At 39.2% G+C, this 25,785-nt stretch overlaps 1 protein-coding gene across 2 annotated transcripts in view; it reads left to right on the forward strand.

Annotated features, from left to right (window-relative positions):
- The window catches only part of LOC124282859 (cilia- and flagella-associated protein 99-like), a 51,790-nt gene that overhangs the window by 9,702 nt on the left and 16,303 nt on the right, over window positions 1-25,785 (forward strand). For both annotated transcript variants that reach the window (XM_046718892.1, XM_046718893.1), the window contains exons 4-9: window positions 9,847-9,941; window positions 11,197-11,309; window positions 11,937-12,028; window positions 12,679-12,737; window positions 24,253-24,360; window positions 25,038-25,190. In XM_046718892.1, coding sequence (XP_046574848.1) covers window positions 9,847-9,941; window positions 11,197-11,309; window positions 11,937-12,028; window positions 12,679-12,737; window positions 24,253-24,360; window positions 25,038-25,190 — 620 coding nt within the window. The remainder of the gene's footprint in view (window positions 1-9,846; window positions 9,942-11,196; window positions 11,310-11,936; window positions 12,029-12,678; window positions 12,738-24,252; window positions 24,361-25,037; window positions 25,191-25,785) is intronic.

The following is a 25,785-nucleotide window of genomic DNA, read 5'->3' on the forward strand; positions in this document are numbered from 1 at the left end:
AAAGACCTGGTGTAACTGCCCAAACTTTCCCCCTGGCCAAACCTTCCCCGGGGAAAGTTTGTCCTAGGCCAAAGTTTCCCCACCCTTGAATCAACTTTAAAGGGTTCGATCCCCCACATGGGTACAATGTATGAAGCCCATTTGTGGCATCCCCCCGGCCGTGATATTGCAGGAATATTGCTAAAAGCAGCTTAAAACTAAACAAACACACTTACTCATTTTGATATTTTATTGGCATTAGATATTTCAATCTCACGATAAGCATTATTGAAAAGAAAAATAACTGTAGCATAAATATACTAAAATGAATACCCAGTAAGTTGATATAACAGAAGGTATTGCAATCTGGCCTTTATAAGATTACCATGGTTACTACAAAGCTTGTTTTCTTGATGACCATCTTCTTCAAAATATTGTAATAAATACAAAATTCAATTGTGGTAAAGTTTTCTGCGTTTAATCGTTTATGGACTCAAAATGCTTCCCTTCATAGGTTGTTGGTGATTTATCCAACTGTTTTCAAAACAACAATTCGACAAAACATACCCCTAACATTTCCTCTTATTTAGTCTTAATCATCAACAAGTCAGCACTAGTGATGTTGACAATTGTCGATCTCAAACATGACAATAAACTTTGACAGTTATACCGTATGCGTGTTTTATAAAAAGTCAGGTAGGCTTGAAGAACTAGTCAGTCAAGTTTTATGCATTGTAAGCTTGCAAATGACCCATTTATCACAGAGATATGCATTCTGTACAACCAAAATGTTTTCTATGTCTAAAGATGTCACATTTGGGTCAAGGATAACGTTTAAAGTGTCGTCTTTCATACAAGTGCATGTCCTTATAGCTGTGTCAGGATGGGGTGCCAGAATTATGAGAGTATTATTCTAGTAACTGAACTCAAAACAAGACTATTAAAAGTGATTTAGAGAAGGCAATTAATGCACAGAAATTCAAGGACTCTCTTATTAAATAAACCTCTCTCTATATCATTGTCAGTTTGAGAGACATGCATGCCACTGTATGAGGTGTACATATCCGTGCAGTTCCTCCCTCATGAAATGTTCAATGTCCATGAAAGGCTGAAATTGTGTTTGACCTTATCATGAAACTTGGTTGCATCTTTCATTGCCAGTTTAATACAGTGATACTGTTTGATGTAATCCACAGACGTTAATAATTGTAGGATCTTGTGTATGCGTTAACGTCAAAGTCTTGAAGTAATGTACAACGCACATGAATGAAAATCGTTGTGTCAGTTTTTTAGCAATGTTCTAGCAAAATTATGTCGGGGGACAACAGAAATATGCTTCACACATTGTATCTATGGGGGGGATAAAACACAGGACTTGGCGTGACAAGTAAATGCTTTCCACCACAATGCATTAAATATGTTTCATGATAATATTTTAGGGGACCAACTTCAATGGGGCTGCTTCTGTTTTTGCATGTACTTTCAAATATACTCAGCAGCTAAAAAAACATCAGTACAAATTCAAAATTAGATAGGCACTGTAATCAAATCATTACAGAAATGGACATAATAAGCAGATCAAAAATATTTTTGTGTACAATAGTTTGACACATCAATGAATAACTCAGCACAATTCCAAGACATTACGGTAACATTTGCAGTCCATTCAGACTCTTGACTTCAGTATCTAGTTTGACCACCACGAGCGGCAATAACTGCAGCACAGCGTCTCTGCATGGAGTGCACCAGTCGATTGATGAAGGCCATTGGCACAGGTCTGGAACCACACTCTGAGAAAGGCCTGGCGCAATAAATCGGCTGTGTTTGGCCTTGGTATGACACTATTCAGTCTCCCCTGAATTTCATCCCAAAGATATTCAACTTGGTTTAAATCAGGACTAAGGGCTGGCCACTGCATAATGTTGACACCGTTCTGCTGTAGGAAGTCCCGTGTAGCTCTGGCAGTATGGGCCCTGGCGTTATCATGCTGGAAAATGTTGTTCCGGTGACGTGCGAAATGTGGTATGACGTGGGGTCTGAGAGCTTGGTCGATGTAGCGCACCGCTGTGATACCCTTCTTCCCTGGACCAAGGTTCTGGAACACCACAGGACCCACTCTCTGGTTCAGGCCTATTCCACCCAAAACCGTGATGTTTGCACCTCCCCATGAGTCTCTTTCCATAACACATTGGTCTGAGTAATACTGGCCACGTCGTCACCATATTCTTGTTCTGCTATCTGCAGTTGATACGCAGTACCGACTCTCATCTGTGAACAGAACAGTTCTTCATTGCCTGTATCGCCAGTTTTGGTGTTGTAGGGCAAACTGTAGACATTCACGCCGATGACGAGGGATGAGGATAGGTCCACGGTAAGGTCTACGGCAATGGAGGTCCCCGGCAATGGAGGTCCCCCCTGTTAAGGTACCGGCGTACTGTATCAGTACTGATTGCTCTTCCGTGTGTTCCCACTGTATGGCGTGCTGTTTTAGATGCCTGCATGAAGGGATTCTGTACATGCTGTCGCACAACATGGTGGTCTTGTCGTCTTGTGTTCACTGTTGGTCTGCCAGTATGGGGGCGATCATTTGTAGTTTTGGTGGCCCGGAAACGTTGCTGCAGCCTGTAGATGGTCCGAACGTTGACCTGGAAGTGATTGGCAAAGGCATGTGCAGTGTGGCCAGCTTAAAGTCTTCCTAGCGCCTGGTTCCTCTGAGCTGCCGTGAGTCGCGGCATCCTGCTGTTGTAATGTGAATGTTTCAACCAGGTTTGGGGGTGCATTTTATAGGGCTGGTCCTTGTGAACAGCACCTGCAGCATGAGTTGCATGAAAAAGATGGAGAACACCGTACCATCGTCGAGATCAGGTTGCGTTTTTGAGACCATTTCCTGGGTTCCATTCTGAGTTTGGGAAGAAATGTCTTTGCTCAGGTAAAGTTGGAGATGTTGTTAAAAATATACAATCAAAACATTAATTGAGTTTACAGTTATCCGTTTCTGCGAAGGAAAATTCCAAACTGATGTTTCTTTTGCTGCTTAGTATATGTTTATTTTAAGCTATGATAGACTCACTTACCTGTTATTATTTGTCTTGTATAAATTAGCACATGTTGTCCAAATATTTTGTTGGAAATAATTTTGGAGGTGACTTTTACTTAAATCACTGATGAAGACATAGAGATTTCATTTTACATTATAAAACTGCATGAATTGTCATGACTGCATGAATACCTCAGAATTTAGGAAAATAAGGACTAATTTGAACAGAATATAGATTGGTTCCCAAATTACCTGTCAATGACACTTAGTTTGGAATTGGTTAGTTCCAAGCTAAATCCCTGAACTGACTTTGACCTCACTCAGTGTCACCATGGCAAATCTTCCCACTACAGCTAAAGGCTCTGTACACCTCCTCAATCCAGCCTCAATCCACCCTCAATCCATGCTCAATCCACCCTCAATGGTCAGCCTGACAAAGCACTTTGAAGATGGTTAGCATGGTTAGTTAGACCACTTTTCTGATAAAGAAAGAATATTTGGATGTTTCAAATTGCCATTTCTTTTCCTATGCAGTAAAAGTCAAATAGAAATCTTCATGTCTTGGCTTGTTTTGTTTATATAGAGATATCAGAAGCAAGAAACAGTGAGGGTCCTCCCCTTGTTCATGCATGTTTATGGCCCAGTGAAGATCTGGGTTAGAATGGGTCTTCAGCAACCCATGCTTGTCGTAAGAGGTGACTAACAGGATTGGGTGGTCAGACTCACTGACTTGGTTGACACGTCATCATATCCCATTTGCATAGATTGATGCTCATGCTGTTGATCACTGGATTATCCAGTTCAGGCTTGATTATTTACAGACCACTGCCACATAGTTTGTATTCAACTAAGTGCTGCATTATGCAACAAACAAAACAAACCACCATATTTATTCATGTGGATATGTTCACTCGTGTCAGACACAAAACCTGCAAGCCTTACACTGTCTCATGACTCCCGGGGACTTGTTTACATGTTGTACCACGACCTGAGCCGACCTTGGAAACCACCTGTCACCTTCAATGCTACAATACTTGTACAGGTGAAGGGCCATGCTCTACTCTGGATTCCACACATGCACATCAGCCTGCCCTCCTGACATGGCCCCCCTTCCTACTGACATATACATACCACAGTCCTATAAATAATTGTATTTCTGTTCAGATTACGATTAACTAGGTTAATGGCCCTTAAACAAAGAATGTGTACAGGATCATTCTCACAATGTGCATTAACTTGTTCAGAGAGCAATGCACTGTGCATGTCGAATGTGTTTGGATATAGTCTTACCTGTTGAAAACATGTTGTTGAGAATGGCTCAGTTAATTATAAGTGAAATGAAAATACAAACAAGAATTTTGGAATTACAAAACACAATTTATGTTTACTTTTGACAGCAATTTGGAAAATATTGTTATTAAGACTAGGATGAAGATCTGATTTATGATTTATTTTTGTTAATTTTTTTCTTAAAAGTTTCTTTTGTTTTGTTGCTGTTTGTTTTCTAAATCCATGAAAGTTAAAATAGATAGTTTTTCATGTTCAGACACGTTGCTCTACTGTTATTTTAAATAGTCCCAAACTTCCATATTATTTTAAAGACAGGATTGGGATGATGGCAGGGGTTTGTCAGTTAGGGGTGAAATAGTTTAGCAAGGTCATGTAACAGTACGTATCATGATACACAGGTTATGATGGGATATCTATCATAATACAAATAGTTCCGTCACATCGCTTGGAAACATCTTGACTGTGCATACAGCTGGTAGGGGTGAAATGATACATAAGGTCATGTTACAATATGTATATGATACAGAGGTCATGATACAGTATGTATCTTGATACAAATAACTACATCACATCATAAGCAAACCTCTTGACCATACCTATGACTGGTAGGGGTGAAATGATACAGCAAGGTCACGTTAGAATATGTATCACGATACAGAGGTCATATTTGGGTTTTACACCACTTTTAGCAATATTCCAGCAAAATCAATGAAGGGGACATTGTGCCCATGTGGGGAATCTTAAGCATGATGATTAGGCTATTAGGCTACACCACTGCCCTGTATTGATAAAAATTTAAGCATATCATCAGTGTATGAAATAAGCCAAAATTCCAGCCAGACATCAGGGCTGGTAACTTCAAAATGTTACCAGCCCAAAATGGATTTAACCAGACCAAATATCATGGTGAATTTACTCAGATGTATGGAACATCTAAAAAAAATTACCAGACCATCGGGCTGGCTAGCTGTAAATTTAGACTGTCCATCAGAAATCTAGCCCGTCTGGGGCGGTCGGACAGGCCTTATTTCATACACTGATATCATGTCACATATCATTGTATAAAAACACACAATGCACTGGGGGTGGTAGGGTAGCTTAGTTGTTAAAGCATTCGTTCATCACAATGAAGGACCGGGTTCGATTCCCCACATGGGTACAATGCGTGAAGCTCATTTATGGTGTCCCCTGTAATGATTTTGCTGGAATATTGCTGGAAGGTGCTTAAATCCAAACTCACTCACACAATGCACTGATGCACCAATGTATTGTTCCAGTCCTAATGGAGTACCCCATTAAGTTTAACACATGAATACCTGTTTTTCTCTATTACTAGTACTTACTATGCAGATCAAACACAACCCAATACAGACAGGCATGTAAAGTATATCTACAAAAGAATTATCACAAAGATATTGTTACCTCATTCTGGATATAACCAGGGATAAGAATTTTCCGCGGATCTGGAACACAGTTTCGGAATTCCGGGAATTTCATAAGGCCAAGGGTAATTTTTGTGAATCGTCTAAATCCGTTGACAATTGTATGAATGTGCTTCAGCAGATTTAAAGTTTTTTAATGGTTGCTGTGTTCATGATATTGTCATTTCTGAGCCAGTTTTAAAGGTCTAAAATGCCTAAATATCAGGAGCTTCAGCTAGTTTTCAGAGTTTTTCTCAAAGCTTCATTCTCATCCCTGTATAACCCACTGTAGAACTGTTTGATCATTGTGATTAACAAAGGTAGCCCCAGGGAGTAATTACAAGCAAACACAGACCAATTCATCAGTGACAATTTTCACATTGGTTGCCAGGTCAACCTGCAAATTAACCAAATATTTTATAACAGAAACAAACGACTGGGGAAAATCTGGATAATACATTGGACGTTTTTGTAATGATTTCTAAGTGTATTCACTTGTGCTGTGCAGTAGATGCATCTGACAGCCCAACTGTTGTAGAGAATTTGTGTCCTCAGATAATATGTTTTCACACAAGGACAAATGTTTTTGGATGAACAGCTTCTTTATTCAAATACAGATACTTCATTCAGTGGCATTTTTAGATCCGGGGTAGAATAGGTCTTCAGCAACCCATGTGCTTGCCATAAAAAGGCGACTATCTTGTCGTAAGAGGCGACTAACGGGATCGGGTGGTCAGTTTAGCTGACTTGGTTGACACATGTCATCGGTTCCCAATTGCGCAGATCGATGCTCATGCTGTTGATCACTGGATTGTCTGGTTCAGACTCGATTATTTACAGACCGCCGCCATATAGCTGGAATATTGCTGAGTGCGGCGTAAAACTAAACTCACTCACTCACTCACTCAGTGGCTTTTTTAGAAGTTGGAAAGTCAGATAAGGACAAACTTTATGGATGAACAACTTCTTTATTCAGGTGATGCGACGTTTTAATACACATTCTTGTATCATTGTCAAGCCAGTATCTCAAATAAAGAAATTGTTCATCCATAAAGTTTGTCATCTGACTCTCCAACTTCTAAAAATGCCACTCAAAGATGTTTTCAGACTTCTACATTTCTTGACGGCAATGTTTACTCTCTTGATAATGAAGCAGGTTGCTTCACCAACATTGTATATACTCAGATGATGGCTTGTGTTTAAGATAAAACTTGTCTTTAAGAAGTTAGTGACATGTTGCAATTTTCAAGCATTTTCTCTTAAGCATCCAGACCCCCATAAACACAAGGATAATGAAGCTGCCTTGGCTTATATCTGTCAAAGTTCACATTGTTGACAAAATAATTACACTCTTTGTCTTCATTTTGCATTTTCTGGGAACTATAAATGATGGTTGAAGTGAGTAAATATTGCTTAACACCGCATCAGCAATTTTGCAGCTATTTGCCGTAAGATTGAAGAGGAAATGAAAACAGAACATGAAATATCATGTTCTTACCCTGTCTAACCTTTAAAGTTGAGGGGCGGTGGGGTAGCCTAGTGGTTAAAGCGTTGGCTCGTCACGCCGAAGACCCGGGTTCGATTCCCCACATGGGCACAATGTGTTAAGCCCATTTCTGGTGTCCCCCGCCGTGATATTGCTGGAATATTGCTAAAAGCGGCGTAAAACTAAACTCAGTCAGTCAGTTTAAAGTTGAAATCAGATTTCGGCTTTTATTTATTATGTTCGGTCAGGAATGTATCAGTATTTAAGAATTGGCTTCAGTATTTTTAGTATTTTTGTAGGTATTAATGTAAAAAGCAATGTGTATACAACTAGAATCAGCTAGTATACACATCAGTATTTACATTGATAACTCCATAATGACTAAAACGGGTTAACATCAGATTTAGTAAATAGATACATCAAAAAAAATCTTTACATGCAGCTAATTTCATCATTAACACTGTTGATAACAGTATAAAGTATATAATTTATTTCAGAGACTCTTTCAGTGTTGTCACAACCCCTAGTGTACAGTACACAACCCTGTGCACTTAAATGAAACCACGAATCCATTTAAATGACCTGATGGTGGCCACATGAATACGTGCAAACACCTAAAGTACTGTCGGAAATAGAAAAAAACTGTTTTTTCACATTGATATCTACAATTTATGTAGTTACTATGCGTAAGTGTGAAATATCTGTTAAACTAAGTTCGGCCTAACTACAGTCTCAGTGGTAGGGAGATAGGAAACGTAAACAAAGGACTTTACTGAGGAGAGATTAGTGCTGAAATGAGCAATGAGTATTTTTTCTACGTCCAAAGGGACTTATTTGGAACAGACCATGTCGTTATGCAAATTAGTGTGCGATGATGATATATTTCAAAGGACAATTTTTAAATGTCCATTTTGAAATTAAACTTAGCTTCATTATAAACGATAGCTTACGTAAAAAATAATAACTTTAAAACTGAAACTATGAAGGATGTAGCTACTATGGAGTGTCACTATCACTATAAAAAGAAACAGGTAGGAGGGGTCGTCTCAAAAGCAAATCCAGGATGGGTGTCGCAGACGGTGGTTGGGGTCGGGCTGGGGGATAGAGATATAAGCTGAGATACGATATTCCTTTAGGGGAATTAAACTGCTAAGCAAACGACATGTCATAACAATTTACAAATAATATCCAGTCCTGTCGATCTTTGGGTGGTCATGCCACCTATATATTTTGAGACATTTAATACGATGGCTGATTTAAGCTTTTCCATGGGTATCATACCCTTTTACATATCTCAACATAAACATTATGAAAGAAAGACACTTTAGATATTAATCAATAGATGAGACATATTCAACACACATGAAAAAACATAAAATATCTTTGAGCTGACCCCTTGTGCTTGTAGGCAGAACGTGCATTTCATGCCAGGTGAGTCGACGGTCTGTCGTCATACCTGGCTGAGCGACCTAATTGCCATCTATAGTCCGATCTATTGTTTTGAGCAGCTATTCGTATTTTTTCTAAGTTTTGCTCAATTTTACGAGAAAACATGCTTTTCTGGATATCCTATTACGCATCCCACTGAATGCCCAGTTAGGCCGATGTGGGTTATTTCGATATATGCCTTTTGTAAATTTGTCAATTTTAGGGATACAGAGTAACAGCCTAAAAACAGTTTTTTTCTATTTCCGACAGTACTTTAGTTGAGGGTACAGGAACGTGCAGTGAACTTGGACAAAGTACTGTCACTATGTGTCCCAGTCCACCCAGCTGTGAATGGGTACCTCGAAAGGATGGGAAAGTCACATTAACTCGGTGCGCCTAGTGGCAGCAAGAGTTGTATATTCCCCAGGGAGTTGAGAGTGATAATATGATGTACCGCTGAGATTGAGATTGACATCCAATGATCGAGGGGAAAAACAGTAATCTGTTATTGGGCATGGACGTGTTGTGATTGTTTTATTAATTAAACATTAATGCCTTTAAAACTTTGCTTGGTCAACCAATCAGAGGCTCCAGAGTCACATGCAATTTATTATAAAAAATGGATATGAGCTCAAACATGGCATGCATCATCCTGCCTTGTGTCTACCAGGGCCCCGTTTCACAAAGCTATCGTAGCGCTACCACTGTCGTACCTCATATACTGTAACATAGACTTACGACAGTCGTAGCGCTACGATAGCTTTGTTACAGAGGGCCCAGGGCCTAGATTTTCGAAGCTCTCTTAGAGCTAAGATAGTCGTAAGTTAATGTTAATGTATGGCACTTACGACTTTCTTAGCGTTAAGAGAGCTTCGAAAGTCTAGGCCCAGGTTGGCAAAGTATAACAGCAACTGTGATATTTCTTTAGCCACATCATTAAGGCAGAGTTCTACCTAAACATCAGTGTATGATTAGCCTAATCAGATGGGCAAATTTATACCAATGTGTAGCTAGCCTCATCAGTAAATCATGATTCTGCTGCAGTCAGTAAATCGAGTAATTAACGTCATTAATTTGGCATATTAACACAGGAACATAAGAGTGTGGTTCATGCTGTAGTTAGTGGATTGTTACTGTAACAGACATGTGTAAGTAACCTCATCAGCTGGGCAGGTGAATTGATTTATCTGTGCTTTCTCTTCCAGTTATCTGCTATCTGATCCTGTTTCGCATGGATGAGCTTGGATTACCTCACCTGAGAAAATTTGTGCAATCTCAGAATGCAAGCAAAATGTATAAGGTTAGTACATAGTTTCAACCGTTTTGAATCCGGATTAGATTTGTCTGATTATTTGTTGTTTAATACTGCACTCAGCAATTTTCAAGCTATATGGCAGCGGTAAATAATCCAGTTTGGACCAGACAATCCAGTGATGGACATCATGAACATTGATCTATGCAATTTTGATACTATGAAATGTGTCAACCAAGTCAGCAAGCCTGACTACCTGATGTCGTTAGTCGTCTCTTACGATAAGCATATGTTCCTGAAGACCAATTCCAACCTGGATTTTCACAGGTAACTTATTAGAATAGACAATGAAAGCAAACAACAGTAATAACTTTAATATAATCCAGAAAGTTTTATGTTGCTCTTTTACTAACCAATTTCTAGAATGCCAAGCAAACAGTGGGTTAAAATAAACAAGAAGTTGTCATCTATAGAGTTGTATGTTTCATTTTTGACTCACCAACTTCTAGATGCTGTTCAAACAAAGTTTTATTTTTGACACATAATCTGATATTGATGTTTAGCAATTATTGGTTGTTAGATGAATAATAGTAAGAGTTGTATATGGAAACAGGAGTGTAACTGACAAACACATAATGTTAATAAAGTAAACATAATAAATTTAAATAATTTAAAATGAAATGAGATTTTATCAAAGTGGTTAAAACAGGCTACCTAAAAAGAAAAGAGTCTAAGATAGTATTCAATACAAGTGCCATATATTAACAATTATTTCATTAACTATCACAGAAATAACAATACTATCTTAGCCTAAGAGAGTTTTAAAAAATGTAGGCCCAGGAACCTGCTTGCTTGTCATAATAGGTTACTTAATGGTATACTTAATGCTCAACATTTAGACTGACTGACTGACGGAGTTTGGTTTTTCGCCGCTTTTAGCAATATCCCAGCAACATCACTGTTGGGGACACCAGAAATGGGCTTCACACATTGTGCCCATGTGGGGATTCGAACCCGGGTCTTCGGCGTGACGAGCCAATGCTTTAACCATTAGGCTACCCTACCGCCCCTCAACATTTAGAAGATAAAACAAAGAGTAGTTGGCTCAGAGTCGGGATACGTGTCTGAGTGGGAGTTCATGTTGAAACTTCAGTATGATATGAAACTGTATGGATTTCAGACAAGTAAAAGCACTCACACGCACACACACATGGACAAGAGTGCAGTAGTCTTGAACTACTCATCTCTCTGTACTTAGACAGCATGATTGGTTAAGTGTTTAATGTATTTTTCCTATTGACAGTTCCTGAACTTCTTCCTGGATGAGAGGAACCTACTGACGTGGGTGAAGGATCAATGGGGCAAGTTCTATGAACAGAGTTTTGTGGAGACAAACCTCCTGTCACCCTTAGAGAGGTGAGTCTGTTTCAGATGAAACCCCTCCATTCATGTTGTAGGTGTCAGCTGTGCATGTTGTGGAGGTTGCTGTCAGAGCTGTTGGAGATTGTGATGTGCATGTTGATGTTAAAGTGAAAACATGACTCTAAGGTTAGGTTTTAATTGTAGAACCCTTTGCAAGCTTTAGTTTTAAATTTACTTGTGAACTGTTACATGCAAGAAATACAACAATGATTAAGAAACATGGTGATTCTTTACAGTGAAATAAACAGTAATCAAGGTTTAAAGGAAATTTGATGATGGTGAGCAAGAATGAGATCACATGCAGCATGCAGAGAGTTGAAATCAGTGACAAATCTCCAAGAAGGTCTTTCAATTCAGATATCTCCAAGAAGGTCTTTCACATTAAGATATCTCCAAGAAGGTCTTAATATTCAGATATCTCCAAGAATGTCCTTCAGTTCAGATGTCCTATTCTCCAAGAAGGTCTTAAAAGAATACTTTTCACACTATGAATGGTGGCACGATAGGAAAAAGCGGCAGTATGTTCATGAATAAAGATTGTGTATGTGTCAGTCTGCTGTAACAGGTGGTTGTGAGTGCTGTTGGAGATGTTGACACATGTTGATGTTGTGGATGATGCAGGTGGCTATCAGAGCTGCAGGAGATGGTGACGCTTATGAAGGACAAGCTGGACCATAAGGTGAAGCCCAAGAAGAAGGTGGTCCCAGCCACAGGTAGGTCAGGCAACACTGGCATCTACTCCACAGTTGTTTGTTGCTGTCTGACCAGTGTTCACGAATGGGGTTTCAAAGTAACAGGACATTGGGTCCTGTAAGTTTCAGATGTCTGTCTGACCCATTCAAAATTCACAGGACCCATAGAATAAAATTAAACACACATTTCATATTCAACATTTCTTATAATTGGCATTGAAATTTTTAACAAACGTAAGATTTATAAAGGGCAAACAAGTGTCACATGTCACATATAACAACTTCAGTCAAAGTCATTGTGAAATATACAGTCTGACATTGGGGCTGGCGGGTTGCAGACTTCTATCGGACCATTGGCAAATCTGCCGGATATGTCAGAGGGTCAGACGCTATTCGTGAACACTGTCTGTACATAATCACTTTGGACCAGACAATCATTGAGGTTGTGAGTAACAACCACTCTGTCGAGAGTATGTTGAGAGACAGTCAACCATGTCAGTGAGTCCATTTGGTCACCTCATATAACCACCACATGTCGGGACCGGTCATAACCCGGAATCCTGAAGGGGTAATTGATATTACAAGGATGAGTATGGGTAAAACTATACAAAGTGCATGTAATAATATGACAGTGTGAAACCATGTACTGATGAAATGTGTTTCTTGTACAGAGGTGAAACCTTTCAAGCTGACACAGCCCAAAGCAAGAAGTGTTCCAGTTCCTGAGCCGGTGAGTACAACACATCCCATGCCCTCCATTCCTCCTCTACTTCTCTCTCTCCACCTCCCCTTCCATTTGTTGTCTCTCATTTGGTAACTTTAAAACTATCAATGTCATTCTTCTCCCTTAATCCTCTGCGCCTCTCCTCTCCTCTCTCTTTCTTCTCACTCTCAGTCTTCCTCTCCCTACCCCCCTCTCACTCCATTTTTCTTGCTCCCCTCCTACTTTCCCCATCCCACCCTTCTACCCCTCCTCTTCCCCCTCCTCTTCCTTCCTTTGTTTTCTTCTTTCTTTCCTTCTCCTTTCTCCCCTAACTCTCTCTCCCACTCCTATTTCCTCTCACTCTCCCTTATGCCCCCACCTCCTTAAGTTCCCAAATGCATTTACTGGGATGGGGACTGTGCTTGTTTTCATAGTTATACCCTCATTTTCCCCTGTTAAATTGTTCTCATATCATCAAAAGGGTTTTAAAAGGAATAATGCATTTTGCAATTACAAGCTTCAATAATCAATATATTAAAATGAAATAGAGTATTTCATTGGAGTAGCAACCATGATCCTATCATGCATAATTTAACTGATGTGATGCAATTGTGATTTTGATTAACTGTTGCCATCATCTCTGATAGCATGCTTTGTGATAACAGGTACCCAATTTCCTCTCTAATATCACAACTTAAATGCCATTAAGTATTGAAAGGTTTTCATTATCCATCCATTTCAAAGGAATGGCTTTGTTTGATTAGAATTTTCTATTTCATACATAGTTTTTCTCGTTTTTTGTTCCTTTTGTTCTGTAAAAAATGGGGCGGTGGGGTAGCCTAGTGGTTAAAGCGTTCGCTCCTCACGCCGAAGACCCGGGTTCGAATCCCCACATGTGTGAAGCCCATTTCTGGTGTCCCCCGCCTTGATGTTGCTGGAATATTGCTAAAAGCGGTGTAAAACTAAACTCAGTCAGTCAGTCTGTAAAAAATTAATCTTATATTGTGTGTCTATTTTCCATCCACCTTCTGGGCATATTGTGGATTTACAGAGTCCCAATTGTGAATTTTATGTTTTCCTGTGGGTGTGATGTTGGACAAATGTTTGTGTAATTAGTTATTTGCTGGGTATTGTTTCTTCCAAGTAATGTCGAGCTTCTTTCACAATTAGTTTGTTGATCTGATGTAGAAATAGAGTTTAGAGTCCCCATGAGTTTAGTTCGGAAGATCTGTCCGAACTGTACCAGTTCTAGTGGGTTTCACCAAGTTATAAATGTCACTTCTGGCATTTGATTCTCACACATCAAGCTCGGATAAGACAGAACACTGTCCCCAAAGCACCCACTCACTTGTTATGTAATGAAAGGTCCTTTTCGGGGCCTTAGTTCTGAAGTGGTAACAATGTAACCACTGAATGCTTTGATCTGGATAAATTCATTGAGATTCTGTGAAACATATTAGGTAGATTTTAATCCCAACAATGAGTACATGCATTGTATCACTTTTTAATGGTGACATTGTGACTCTATCATAAATGTACACTTTTGTCTTTAGATATGAAACATGTGGTTGGTATAGTTAGTATTCGAGGACACTAGTGAGAACTGACTGACAATGATGAGAGAGGGACAATGATGAAAGGACAATGATATATGTGAAAGAAGGACAATGATGAAAGAAGGACAATGATGAAAGAAGAACAATGATGAGAAGAGGACAATGTTGTGAGAAAGACAATGATGTATGTGAAAGAAAGACAATGATGAAAGAAGGACAATGATGAAGAAGAACAATGATGAGAGGAGGACAATGTTGTGAGAAAGACAATGATGAGAGGACAATGATGTGAGAAAGACAATGATGTATGTGAAAGAAAGACAATGATGAAAGAAGGACAATGATGAGAGAAGGACAATGCTAAAAGGACAATGCTAAAAGGACAGTCGTGAAAGGACAATGATGAGAGAAGAAAAATGGTGAGAGAAGGACAATGATGAGAGGACAATGATGTAAGAAAGACAATGATGTATGTGAAAGAAGGACAATGATGAGAGAAGGACAATGCTAAAAGGACAGTCATGAAAGGACAATGATAAGAAGAAAAATGGTGAGAGAAGGACAATGATAAGAGGACAATGATGTAAGAAAGACAATGATGTATGTGAAAGAAAGACAATGATGAAAGAAGGACAATGATGAGATAAGGACAATGCTAAAAGGACAGTCGTGAAAGGACAATGATGAGAGAAGAAAAATGGTAAGAGAAGGACAATGATGAGAGGACAATGATGTAAGAAAGACAAAGTATGTGAAAGAAAGACAATGATGAAAGAAGTACAATGCTAAAAAGGACAGTGGTGAAAGGCCAATGATGAGAGAAGGACAATGATGAGAAGAGGACAATGATGTGAGAAAGACAATGATGTAAGAAAGACAATGATGTATGTGAAAGAAAGACAATGATGAAAGAAGGACAATGATGAGAGAAGGACAATGCTAAAAGGACAGTCGTGAAAGGACAATGATGTGAAAAGGACAATGATGTGAGAAAGACAATGATGTATGTGAAAGAAAGACAATGATGAAAGAAGGACAATGATGAGAGAAGGACAATGATAAAAGGACAGTCGTGAAAGGACAATGATGAGAGAAGAACAATGGTGAGAGGAGGACAATGATGTGAGAAAGACAATGATGTATGTGAAAGAAAGACAATGATGAGAGAAGGACAATGATAAAAGGACAGTTGTGAAAAGACAATGATGAGAGAAGAACAATGATGAGAGAAGGTCAATGATAAAAGGACGGTCGTGAAATTACAATGATGAAAGAAGAACAATGATGAGAGGACAATGATGTAAGAAAGACAATGATGTATGAAAGAAGGACAATGATGAAAGAAGAACAATGATGAGAGAAGGACAATGCTAAAAGGACAGTCTTGAAAGGACAATGATGAGAGAAGAACAATGGTGAGAGAAGGACAATGATGAGAGGACAATGATGTAAGAAAGACAAAGTATGTGAAAGAAAGACAATGATGAAAGAAGGACAATGATGAGAGAAGGACAATGCTAAGAGGACAGTCGTGAAAGGCCAATGATGAGAGAAGGACAATGATGTGAGAAAGACAATGATGTATGTGAAAGAAAGACAATGATGAAAGAAGGACAATGATGAGAGAAGGACAATGCTAAAAGGACAGTCGTGAAAGGACAATGATGAGAGAAGAACAATGATGAGAGGAGGACAATGATGTGAGAAAGACAATGATGTATGTGAAAGAAAGACAATGATGAAAGAAGGACAATGATAAAAGGACAGTTGTGAAAAGACAATGATGAGAGAAGAACAATGATGAGAGAAGGTCAATGATAAAAGGACGGTCGTGAAATTACAATGATGAAAGAAGAACAATGATGAGAGGACAATGATGTGAGAAAGACAATGATGTATGTGAAAGAAGGACAATGATGAAAGAAGAACAATGATGAGAGAAGGACAATGCTAAAAGGACAGTCTTGAAATTACAATGATGAGAGAAGAACAATGGCGAGAGAAGGACAATGATGAGAGGACAATGATGTAAGAAAGACAAAGTATGTGAAAGAAAGACAATGATGAAAGAAGGACAATAATGAGAGGACAATGCTAAGAGGACAGTCGTGAAAGGCCAATGATGAGAGAAGGACAATGATGTGAGAAAGACAATGATGTATGTGAAAGAAGGACAATGATGAAAGAAGAACAATGATGAGAGAAGGACAATGCTAAAAGGACAGTCGTGAAAGGACAATGATGAGAGAAGAAAAATGGTGAGAGGAGGACAATGATGTGAGAAAGACAATGATGTATGTGAAAGAAAGACAATGATGAGAGAAGGACAATGATAAAAGGACAGTCGTGAAAGGCCAATGATGAGAGAAGGACAATGATCTGAGAAAGACAATGATGTATGTGAAAGAAGGACAATGATGAAAGAAGAACAATGATGAGAGAAGGACAATGCTAAAAGGACAGTTGTGAAAGGACAATGATGAGAGAAGAAAAATGGTGAGAGGAGGACAGTGATGTGAGAAAGACAATGATGTATGTGAAAGAAGGACAATGATGAGATAAGGACAATGTTAGAAGGACAGTCGTGAATTTACTATGATGAGAGAAGAACAATGATGAGAAAGACAGTGATGTATGTGAAAGAAGGACAATGATGAAAGAAGAACAATGATGAGATAAGGACAATGATAGAAGGACAGGCATGAAAGGCCAATGATGAAAAAAGACAATGGTGAGAGAAGGACAATGATGTGAGAAAGACAGTGATGTATGTGAAAGAAGGACAATGATGAAAGAAGAACAATGATGAGATAAGGACAATGATAGAAGGACAGGCGTGAAAGGCCAATGATGAGAGAAGACAATGGTGAGAAGAGGGTGATGAGAAAAGGAAAATGATGTGAGAAGGACCATGATGAGAAAAGGATAATGATGAGAAAAGCACAATGATGAAAGAAGGACAATGATGAAAGAAGGACAGGAGAGATGAGAAATAATGTCAAACTGAATTGAATCTGAATCCACCTTGTATTGACCCAGGATCAGAATAAGCCCCCATCAAGCAATGCCCATTGTGAGAGGTGACTCAGTGATCAGGTTGGGTGTCCATTTAGCTGACTACAGGTCATCATGACCTGACAACATTGCTTATATAAGCCGAGTATGGAATATTACTGAGTTCAGTGTTATTCAACAAACAAAACAATTCAGTTAACATTACATTATAAGAGTCTGCAGTTTGTTAAAAAGTGATACAATGTATCTCAGAGGAGTGAGTGAGTTTAGTTTTATGCCACTTTTAGCAATATTCCATCAATATCACTGCAGGGGACACCAGAAATGGGCTTCACACATTGTACCTATTTTGGGAATTAAACCCAGGTCTTTGGCTAGGCTACCCCACTGCCCCTTGTCAGAGTGGAATTATTTATATCTTTATTCACATGTTTTGGAATATTTAGATTGTTTTGGTGTTTAAGGCCACATGTAAAACATTTCCAGCTGTATGGAACCAATCTGTAAACAATTGTGTATAAACCAGACAATCCAGTGATTTAAATCATTAGCATAAGTCTGAACAGTTAGGATGTAATGACAAGCACTGACCAAGTCAACAACCTTGACCACCACGATCATATAAGTCACCTCTTACAATAAGTTTGAATTCCTGAAGACCAGTATTAACCCAGTATCTTAAGAGGGGAAATATTTAGAGGGACTATGGTGCACCATTCTCCATCCCCAATTGGTCCAATCTGAAGATAAGGTTGCTGCCATAAACCAACATAGTCCTTTCTATCTTATCCTCTTGGTAGAGTTATTACCTCAATTAAGAGGTGTTATTGTCATGCCTGAAGCAAAGACGAGGTTGCCATTGATTGATACTTCTGATGAGTGCTGCCGATGCAGTGTGTGCTACAAACGGACACAGATTCCAAGTTGAGGTCTATGGATATTGATCTGTCCAGAAAATACAAGAATACATATTTCTCCACATCAGGGACATAATCAAGAACCTAGGAATAAAGACTGGATAGGAATAAATTACACCGGGCCAGACCAATTTTATTTCTTTTACAGATTTTTGTCCTCAGAAAACCTAAAGGCAGAAGGGAAAAAAATAAAAAATGAAAATCACTAGTCAAAATAATTTTCCTTTTAAATATTAAAAGTATTTTTATTTTGCCAATTTATGGAGTTTATATGGAGCAAAAAACAATTTTAAAAAGGTGTTTTTTTGTAGGTTTACATTTTTGGCTAATAAGAACATGAGGATTTTATTTTTTGAGCGGGGAAAATTAATTTTAATTTTTTTCTTATTCTTAAAAAAATACGACCGGCGGATCCATAAAACAAGAAATAAAATTGGTCTGGCCTCACATAAAAAAGCTGTTGGGGTTGTTATGTGTGTTCAATAAGAAGATTTCCAAATTGAATCGCAAAGTTTAACCCAAAATCAGTTCTATGAGAAGTAAATTGTGAAATCAGTACTCAACAGCACAGCATACTGAATAGTCATTAAATTACACTGAAAGACACATTTGAATGTTTACAATACGAAAAGGGAATACAATTGGTCAAATAAGTTGTAACAAGCAGTAAACAGACCCTAGAATTAAATGAACTTTTCAGAATATTGTCACTGTCTAATGTCTCTAAGTAAACCTGTCTCCATTCATGAATCTTGAATATTGTGGGAAGGTTGCATGAATTTGGTATTTTCAGATAAGTGTCTGGTACGTACTGGGTGAATAGATAAGATGCATGTCAAGATGAATAAAGCCCCCCTTTATAAGTACAACCAGCTTTATAGAAACTGTTCCATCTCAAATCTTTTTGGACAGTCATACCTGGAGCAGAACAACCCCCCACAACAATGTAATCCATGTCATTGCTAATAAGGGGTGGTGGGGTAGCCTAATGGTTAAACTTAAAGTGTCCACTCGTCAAGCTGAAGACCCGGGTTCGATTCCCCACATGGGTACAATGTGTGAAGCGCATTTCTGGTGTCCCCCGCCGTGATATTGCTGGAATATTGCTAAAAGCTACCTAAAACCATACTCACTCACTCACTCACTCACTCACTCACTCACTCACTCACTCACTCACTCACTCACTCACTCACTCACTCACTCACTCACTCACTCACTCACTCACTCACTCTTTGCTAATTGACTATGATCAGAATCTGTGTCTCTTAGAGTTACTTCACATTGTAGCAACTTGGCATGTTCATTGCACTTGTTGATCTAAATGTACTTCCAAAGAACATTCACATCTGTCAAATAGTTTTAATGGCCACATGAACCATATTATTCATACGCCATAGACACTGCGAACTGAGGACATACTTTGCTGTATATTTGTTGTGGCTTGGTATGAATGCATCGTAAATGTACTGGCAGACCCCTGAATCTGAAAGTTAAGGGTTAAGATGAGACTGAAAGTGTTCTCTTTGTATGATATGGATACAAGTGGCTGTACAATGTGTAATAGGTCCCCCCATCACATCTTGTTAACTTCCTCATTGATGTCAGTCTGGAACAGCAAGCACATTGTGTTTATTTTCAGTTATTGTCACAATCAGCAATACTCCCACTATATGAGTTCATAATAATCTGTAAATAATCAAGTCTGGACCAATATTATAGCGGAAAAATAGGGATGGGTGAGTGAGTGATTTTAGTTTAGGTTTACGCCACATTCAGCAATAATCCAGCTATATGGCGGCGATCTGCAAATAATCAAGTCTGGACCAGACAGACCAGTGATTGACATCATGAGCATTGACCTACCCAACTGGAGTGTGTTGACCGCTAGTCTGTCTCACAGTCCCCGAACCCCATTATTTTCCCTACTGCCAAGCCCTATCTGCAGTGCTAAAGCCCTAAATAGAGCAAGTCTAGATGTCCTCAGGTTCTGAATCTCTGGACTCAGCATTAGTCTAGTTGATCGCCAGCCACCAAGTCAGTGAGTCTGACTACCCAATCCTGTAGGTTGCATCTTATGAAATGGGTTGCTAAAGGCTAATTCTGTGCCATATGTCTGCTAAAGAATGCAGTTGGGTGAAACAATATTTTGGGATGCACAATACTTTATTCCGTATTGAGACAAGACCATACACTTGCTTTAAAAAAATGACCCAGTACTCTTTCAATGACTGCCAGTGTTTCTGCCTGTCAAATTTTGCAGAATGAGTTCTCTGAGTACTATCAACAACATAGGCAGATCCAGAGGGGGGTGCAGGGGTGTGCCTCCCCCACCCCCCTCTTGTCCTGAAAGTTTATTAAATGACCATTGAAACTCACATGAAAATGAAGTGTGCACCCCCCCCTTTCTCAAAAAACCGTATCCGCCCCTGAACAATAATGTGACCAGGATGGTGTTGAGAATGATGCAGCCATTAAACTTATGTAATTCCTGTAATTATGCATATTATGCATAATGACCGCTGTCAGACTCAAACACTGTGGTTGTACATGATGTATGTGTATAATCTTGCAATTATCCCCAGCCTTTGTCCCTGTTCTCCCAGATCCGAAGACGCACAGATCCACTCCATTCACACAGCTAGTTTGATATGCTGACTAGATAATTGTCTTGGAGACATCTGTCAGGCTTCGTCATTATATTTAGGATTCTTGGATAATGACTGATAATTATCTGTCCTACCTCCTCTGATTATTCATGAGCATGTATTTCTCTTGTGTCTGACCACGTCTTGTGCATGTGAATGGAGTATCTTTAGGGGCAGTTGCTTGTGCTATTTTATTACGTGATACGGTGCATATGGATTAGGATTGTAATTGGGAGAAGAATTATTTTATTTATCTGTTTGTAAAATGTATTACTTTGTAAATGAACAATGGAATCTAAAATATTTTTCATCCCAAACTGAGTTCCACAGAAGTCGCAACAATGAAATTTCATCACAGTAGTTCGCAGGCTATTACGACGTCATCTGTTGCCATGACATCATAATCAAATAACATATCTAATCTCTCTGCCTCTCAAGCTGGTTAGCTGCACGTTTTACCTTAAGAAGCTGTTGCTACTGTTACAAACAAAAAATGTTGAAAAGATGATTTGGGGTGATAAAGAGAATCTCATCCTTGTGTCTTGATTTCAGATGTAGCAACACATTTAGATAAAAGTTGAAATCCTGATAGCCTCTTTAAGTATTTAACGACTCATGTTGAAATTTCAATGTCACAAGAGACTTGGGTTCTGTTTACATTTTTATTATTGTAAGGGAAGTTGAAAATTGATCTCACTGTGGTAGTGTTGCAAGTTATCCATTGTATAATCTGTTTGCAGTGAAAATGTACCGATGAATTTCACTTTTAACAAACAGGTAAATCAAATTTAGTGAAATTAAGATTGCGAATCCTCATAATTTTACCTTGCCAAATGAACATTTAAATCTCAAAATTTTATTCATCTTAGGATAAAAGTTGTTTAACAAACGATCATAGATTCAAATCGCTATTATTGGTTTCTATTACAAGGGGGTAAGCGCAGTAGATGGAACAGTGAAACAAAGGCACGGGCGGGACGTGATAAGCGTTAACTTAGACCAAGCCCTTCTTGTTCTCAGTGTTTCATCTAATGTGCATACCCCTTGTAATTATACAAACCAATAATAGCGATTTGAAACTATGATCGTTTGTTAAACAACTTTTATCCTAAGTTGAATAAAATTCTGAGATTTGAATGTTCAATTGGCAAGGTAAAATTATGAGGAATCGCAGTCTTAATTTCGCTTTAATCGATTTACTTTTTATTTAGAGTGAAATTCATCGGTACGTTTTCACTGCAAACAGACTATAGAGTAGATGATGATGTAATATTTATTTGCATTGTGACAAACAAGGGGAGCTTGCAGCGTGTCCGGAGTTCAATCCTCCACATAGGTACATTGTGTTAATGGTTTTGGTATCACAATGTAGGTCTGTTAAACAATACTCACTCAGTAACTGGCAATGTTCAGTTTCAAATTGTTCAGGGTGGTAGGGTAGCCTAGTGGTTAATGTGTTCGCTCATCATGCCGAAGACCCGGGTTCGATTCCCCACATATGTACAAGCAGGGGTGGAAATAACCCATTGCCCGACGTCCGAGTCCAGTGTTTTTTTCTGTCGGGCAAGCAAATTTGTATATCACACTGTACCGGTGTCCAGTTGACTTTCCAATGTTAATTATGTTGTTTATTTTAAAAAATCAACAAGAAAACGGCCGGTATAGTGGAAAAATTATCAGGGCAAGTGATTTTACATGTGCCACTGTTCCAGAGTACACTAGCAATTTTAAAGTTATTTCCACCCCTGACAAGGTGTGAAGCCCATTTCTCACCAGGTATCCCACCATCATGTTTCTGGAATATTGCAGACAGTGGCGAAAAACAAGGCTCACTCACTGTGGGGTGGTCAAAGCAAGCCTATTGCTGTCTTGGTCAATCATTGCTACGGTCATTTAATCTTGTGTGAAGGTCAAAACTACCGGTATATGTTGGACTATCTAGTTTACAGAAGAGATTTCCATCATCCCATCGTAAAGGCTGAATATTTTGTTCAAGTTGTCAATCTCCGTATCATCAGATATTCTTGATGGTATAAATTCTGGGAAAAAATGGCACATGCATATTCATTTGAAACATTTTTTGCACATTGTGCTCAGTAATAAAAAGAACTTTGAATGATCTAATTGTTAAAATGAACTAAACACTGCACGTTAACATAATAAATCCAGTGAATTTTTGTGGATAAACACAAATATGGGTTCTGCTGTTCATCTCATTTGCATAAAGGTGCAAGTTAGAGTCATGGGGGATACTTAAAGTAACGTACATGACAAAAAAACATCCATAAGGGGAAGATGATGCTAACTTGAGACTGTTATTTACATTTTATACTATCATAATGGTAGTTACAGATGAGAAATATTGGCATTTGTGAACATGTTTAAATAAAATAGCAGATGTGTCATTTTCGGTCATCCTTTGTCCAAGGTGCCCATGGAATGTTGGGATTTCTATGAAGGCTCCACTTCTTAGTATTTTCATCCTCAATCTTAGTTCCTCTCGATCTTGGATGTCTCTTGATTGGCAGCACAGGATTGCCGATTTCTTCTTTATCATAGAGGACAGATCTTTCTGCATGCTTATCTTTGAGCCTGCGAGTTTTGCTACATTGGACATGGCTTCCTGATTGGACATGTAAATGAAGGTTGCTTCAATGCTCCTGATCAGCGTGTTTACACTGGTTTTCAGAGATGGGCAACTGGGGCATGACTTTGAAGTAGATGTTATTAACTCTATGTTCTGAGAAGATCAGTTGTTAATGAAATTTACTGAGTGCACGTTCAGTGTTTTCTTCCGTTGTTCCTGGTGTGCCATAAACCAAAAGATTTGATCTTCTTAAATGGTCATCTTTCAAAGGAAACTGCTTTCCTAAACTGTTATTCATCTTTACCTTCTCACTCTCTGATCTGTCTCAGGCTCATGATTTCACTCATTGGTTTGCTTGGTGCAGATGTCATTATTTACATGATGTCATTGCTGACTATATTGCTTCTGGTCAAATCACTGGTCCGTTAAATGGTTACGTATTGTATGCTTGTGTTCCTTGACAACTCTCTGGCTTGTGGACAGGTCACCCATGAAGATCCGGGTTAGAATTGGTCTTCAGCAACCCATGCTTGTCGTAAGAGGCGACTAACGGGATCGGGTGGTCAGGCTTGCTGACTTGGTTGACACATGTCATCATTTCCCAATTGTGTAGATCGATGCTCATGCTGTTGATCACTGGATTGTCTGATCCAGACACGATTACTTGCAGACCGCTGCCATATAGCTGGAATATTGCTGAGTGCGGCTTTAAACAACAAACCACCCAACCAATTGTGGATTGTCACTAAACTTGATGATGTTGCTTGTTGTCAGATCCCTTACTTTCTGTTGTAATTTATTGCTTGCTTTTGTCCATGTCAGATCCCCAAACTGCAGAAGCACACTCCTCCCCCGTCTGGACTGTACCGGACACCATCAGAGTTTGACCGCATCAACAGACAGAAGGAAGTCAACCGCAGAGCTGCCGAGGTACTTGAACCAGAAGCAACTAGGTTCAGTCAGAACACACTGTTAATTCACTGGAGAATCAATATTGTTTGAGTCAGATTGTCTGAATATCAGTTTCACATCTATATTATCAGGTGGTTTCGCATTGGAAGTGCCAGAAATCAAAGAAAATTAACGTTTGTAATGATGTTAATCCCAATCTCCTTATGTTTTGGGTCTATTGTGTTTCATTATCAAACAAACATCAAAGGTTAGGTGTGCACAGTGTCTGTGTATCATTATTTGTGTGTATAGAGTCTCCTGTATAATGTCTCTTGTATGTAGTGTCCGCCCGGAGAGCGGAAGGTCGCCGGGTTCGATCCCCAACCGCGCCATACCAAAAGACGTTAAAATATGGTACTTGTTGGTCCCTGCCTGGCGCTCGCATGAATGGGTACAACAAGGACTGGTCAGCTCGGAGTCAGTATAATGTGTCTGGGTGGGGTATTCATGCTTCACTGCGGCATGGTATCTCAATGGGCTAGCACTATAAAGCCAGCTTAAGCCTGGGCTAGTACAAGCAGCCGCACATACACATACACACGCATGCACGTCGTCATATGAGCGAAATATTCTCAAGCACGACGTTACACCCAATTTCACCTCACCTCACCTCACCTCACCTCACCTCACCTCACCTCTTGTATTTAATGTTCCAGGAGAGGCTGATGGAAGCATCTAGGATACAGTTTGCGTGTGCCAACCCAGAGAAGTCTCAGAAGGCAAAGGAAGTTCTAAATAACATTATGTCAGAAGAAGACGGAAAACTGGACTTTGACAAGCATAAAGCCCACCCTGTGCCTGGGTTTCTGGTGAGTTCTGGAACACACAAACATAAACATACCCTGTCCAAGAACACTCTGACATAAAGTCACAATCCTAGAACATACCAACATAAAGCTCGCCACCTTGTCTCAGAACATATCCACATAGAGCCACAATCCTAGAGCATACCAACATAAAGCCTGCCATCTTGTCCTGGAACATATCAACTGTCCTAAAACATACCACCATAAAGCCCGCCACCTTGTCCTAGAACAAATCAACATAGAACCACTGTCCTAGAACATACCAACATAAAGCCTGCCACCTTGTCCTAGAACATATATACATATAGCCACTGTCCTAGAACATACCAACATAAAGCCTGCCACCTTGTCCTAGAACATATATACATATAGCCACTGTCCTAGAACATACCAACATAAAGCCTGCCACCTTGTCCTAGAACAAATCAACATAGAACCACTGTCCTAGAACATACCAACATAAAGCCTGCCACCTTGTCCTAGAACATATATACATATAGCCACTGTCCTAGAGCAAATCAACATAGAACCACTGTCCTAGAACATACCAACATAAAGCCTTCCACCTTGTCCTAGAACAAATCAACATAGAACCACT

This window comes from Haliotis rubra, unplaced genomic scaffold, assembly GCF_003918875.1.
Source record: "Haliotis rubra isolate DU_JTF1 unplaced genomic scaffold, ASM391887v1 Scf305, whole genome shotgun sequence".
Classification (NCBI taxonomy): Eukaryota; Metazoa; Mollusca; class Gastropoda; order Lepetellida; family Haliotidae; genus Haliotis; species Haliotis rubra.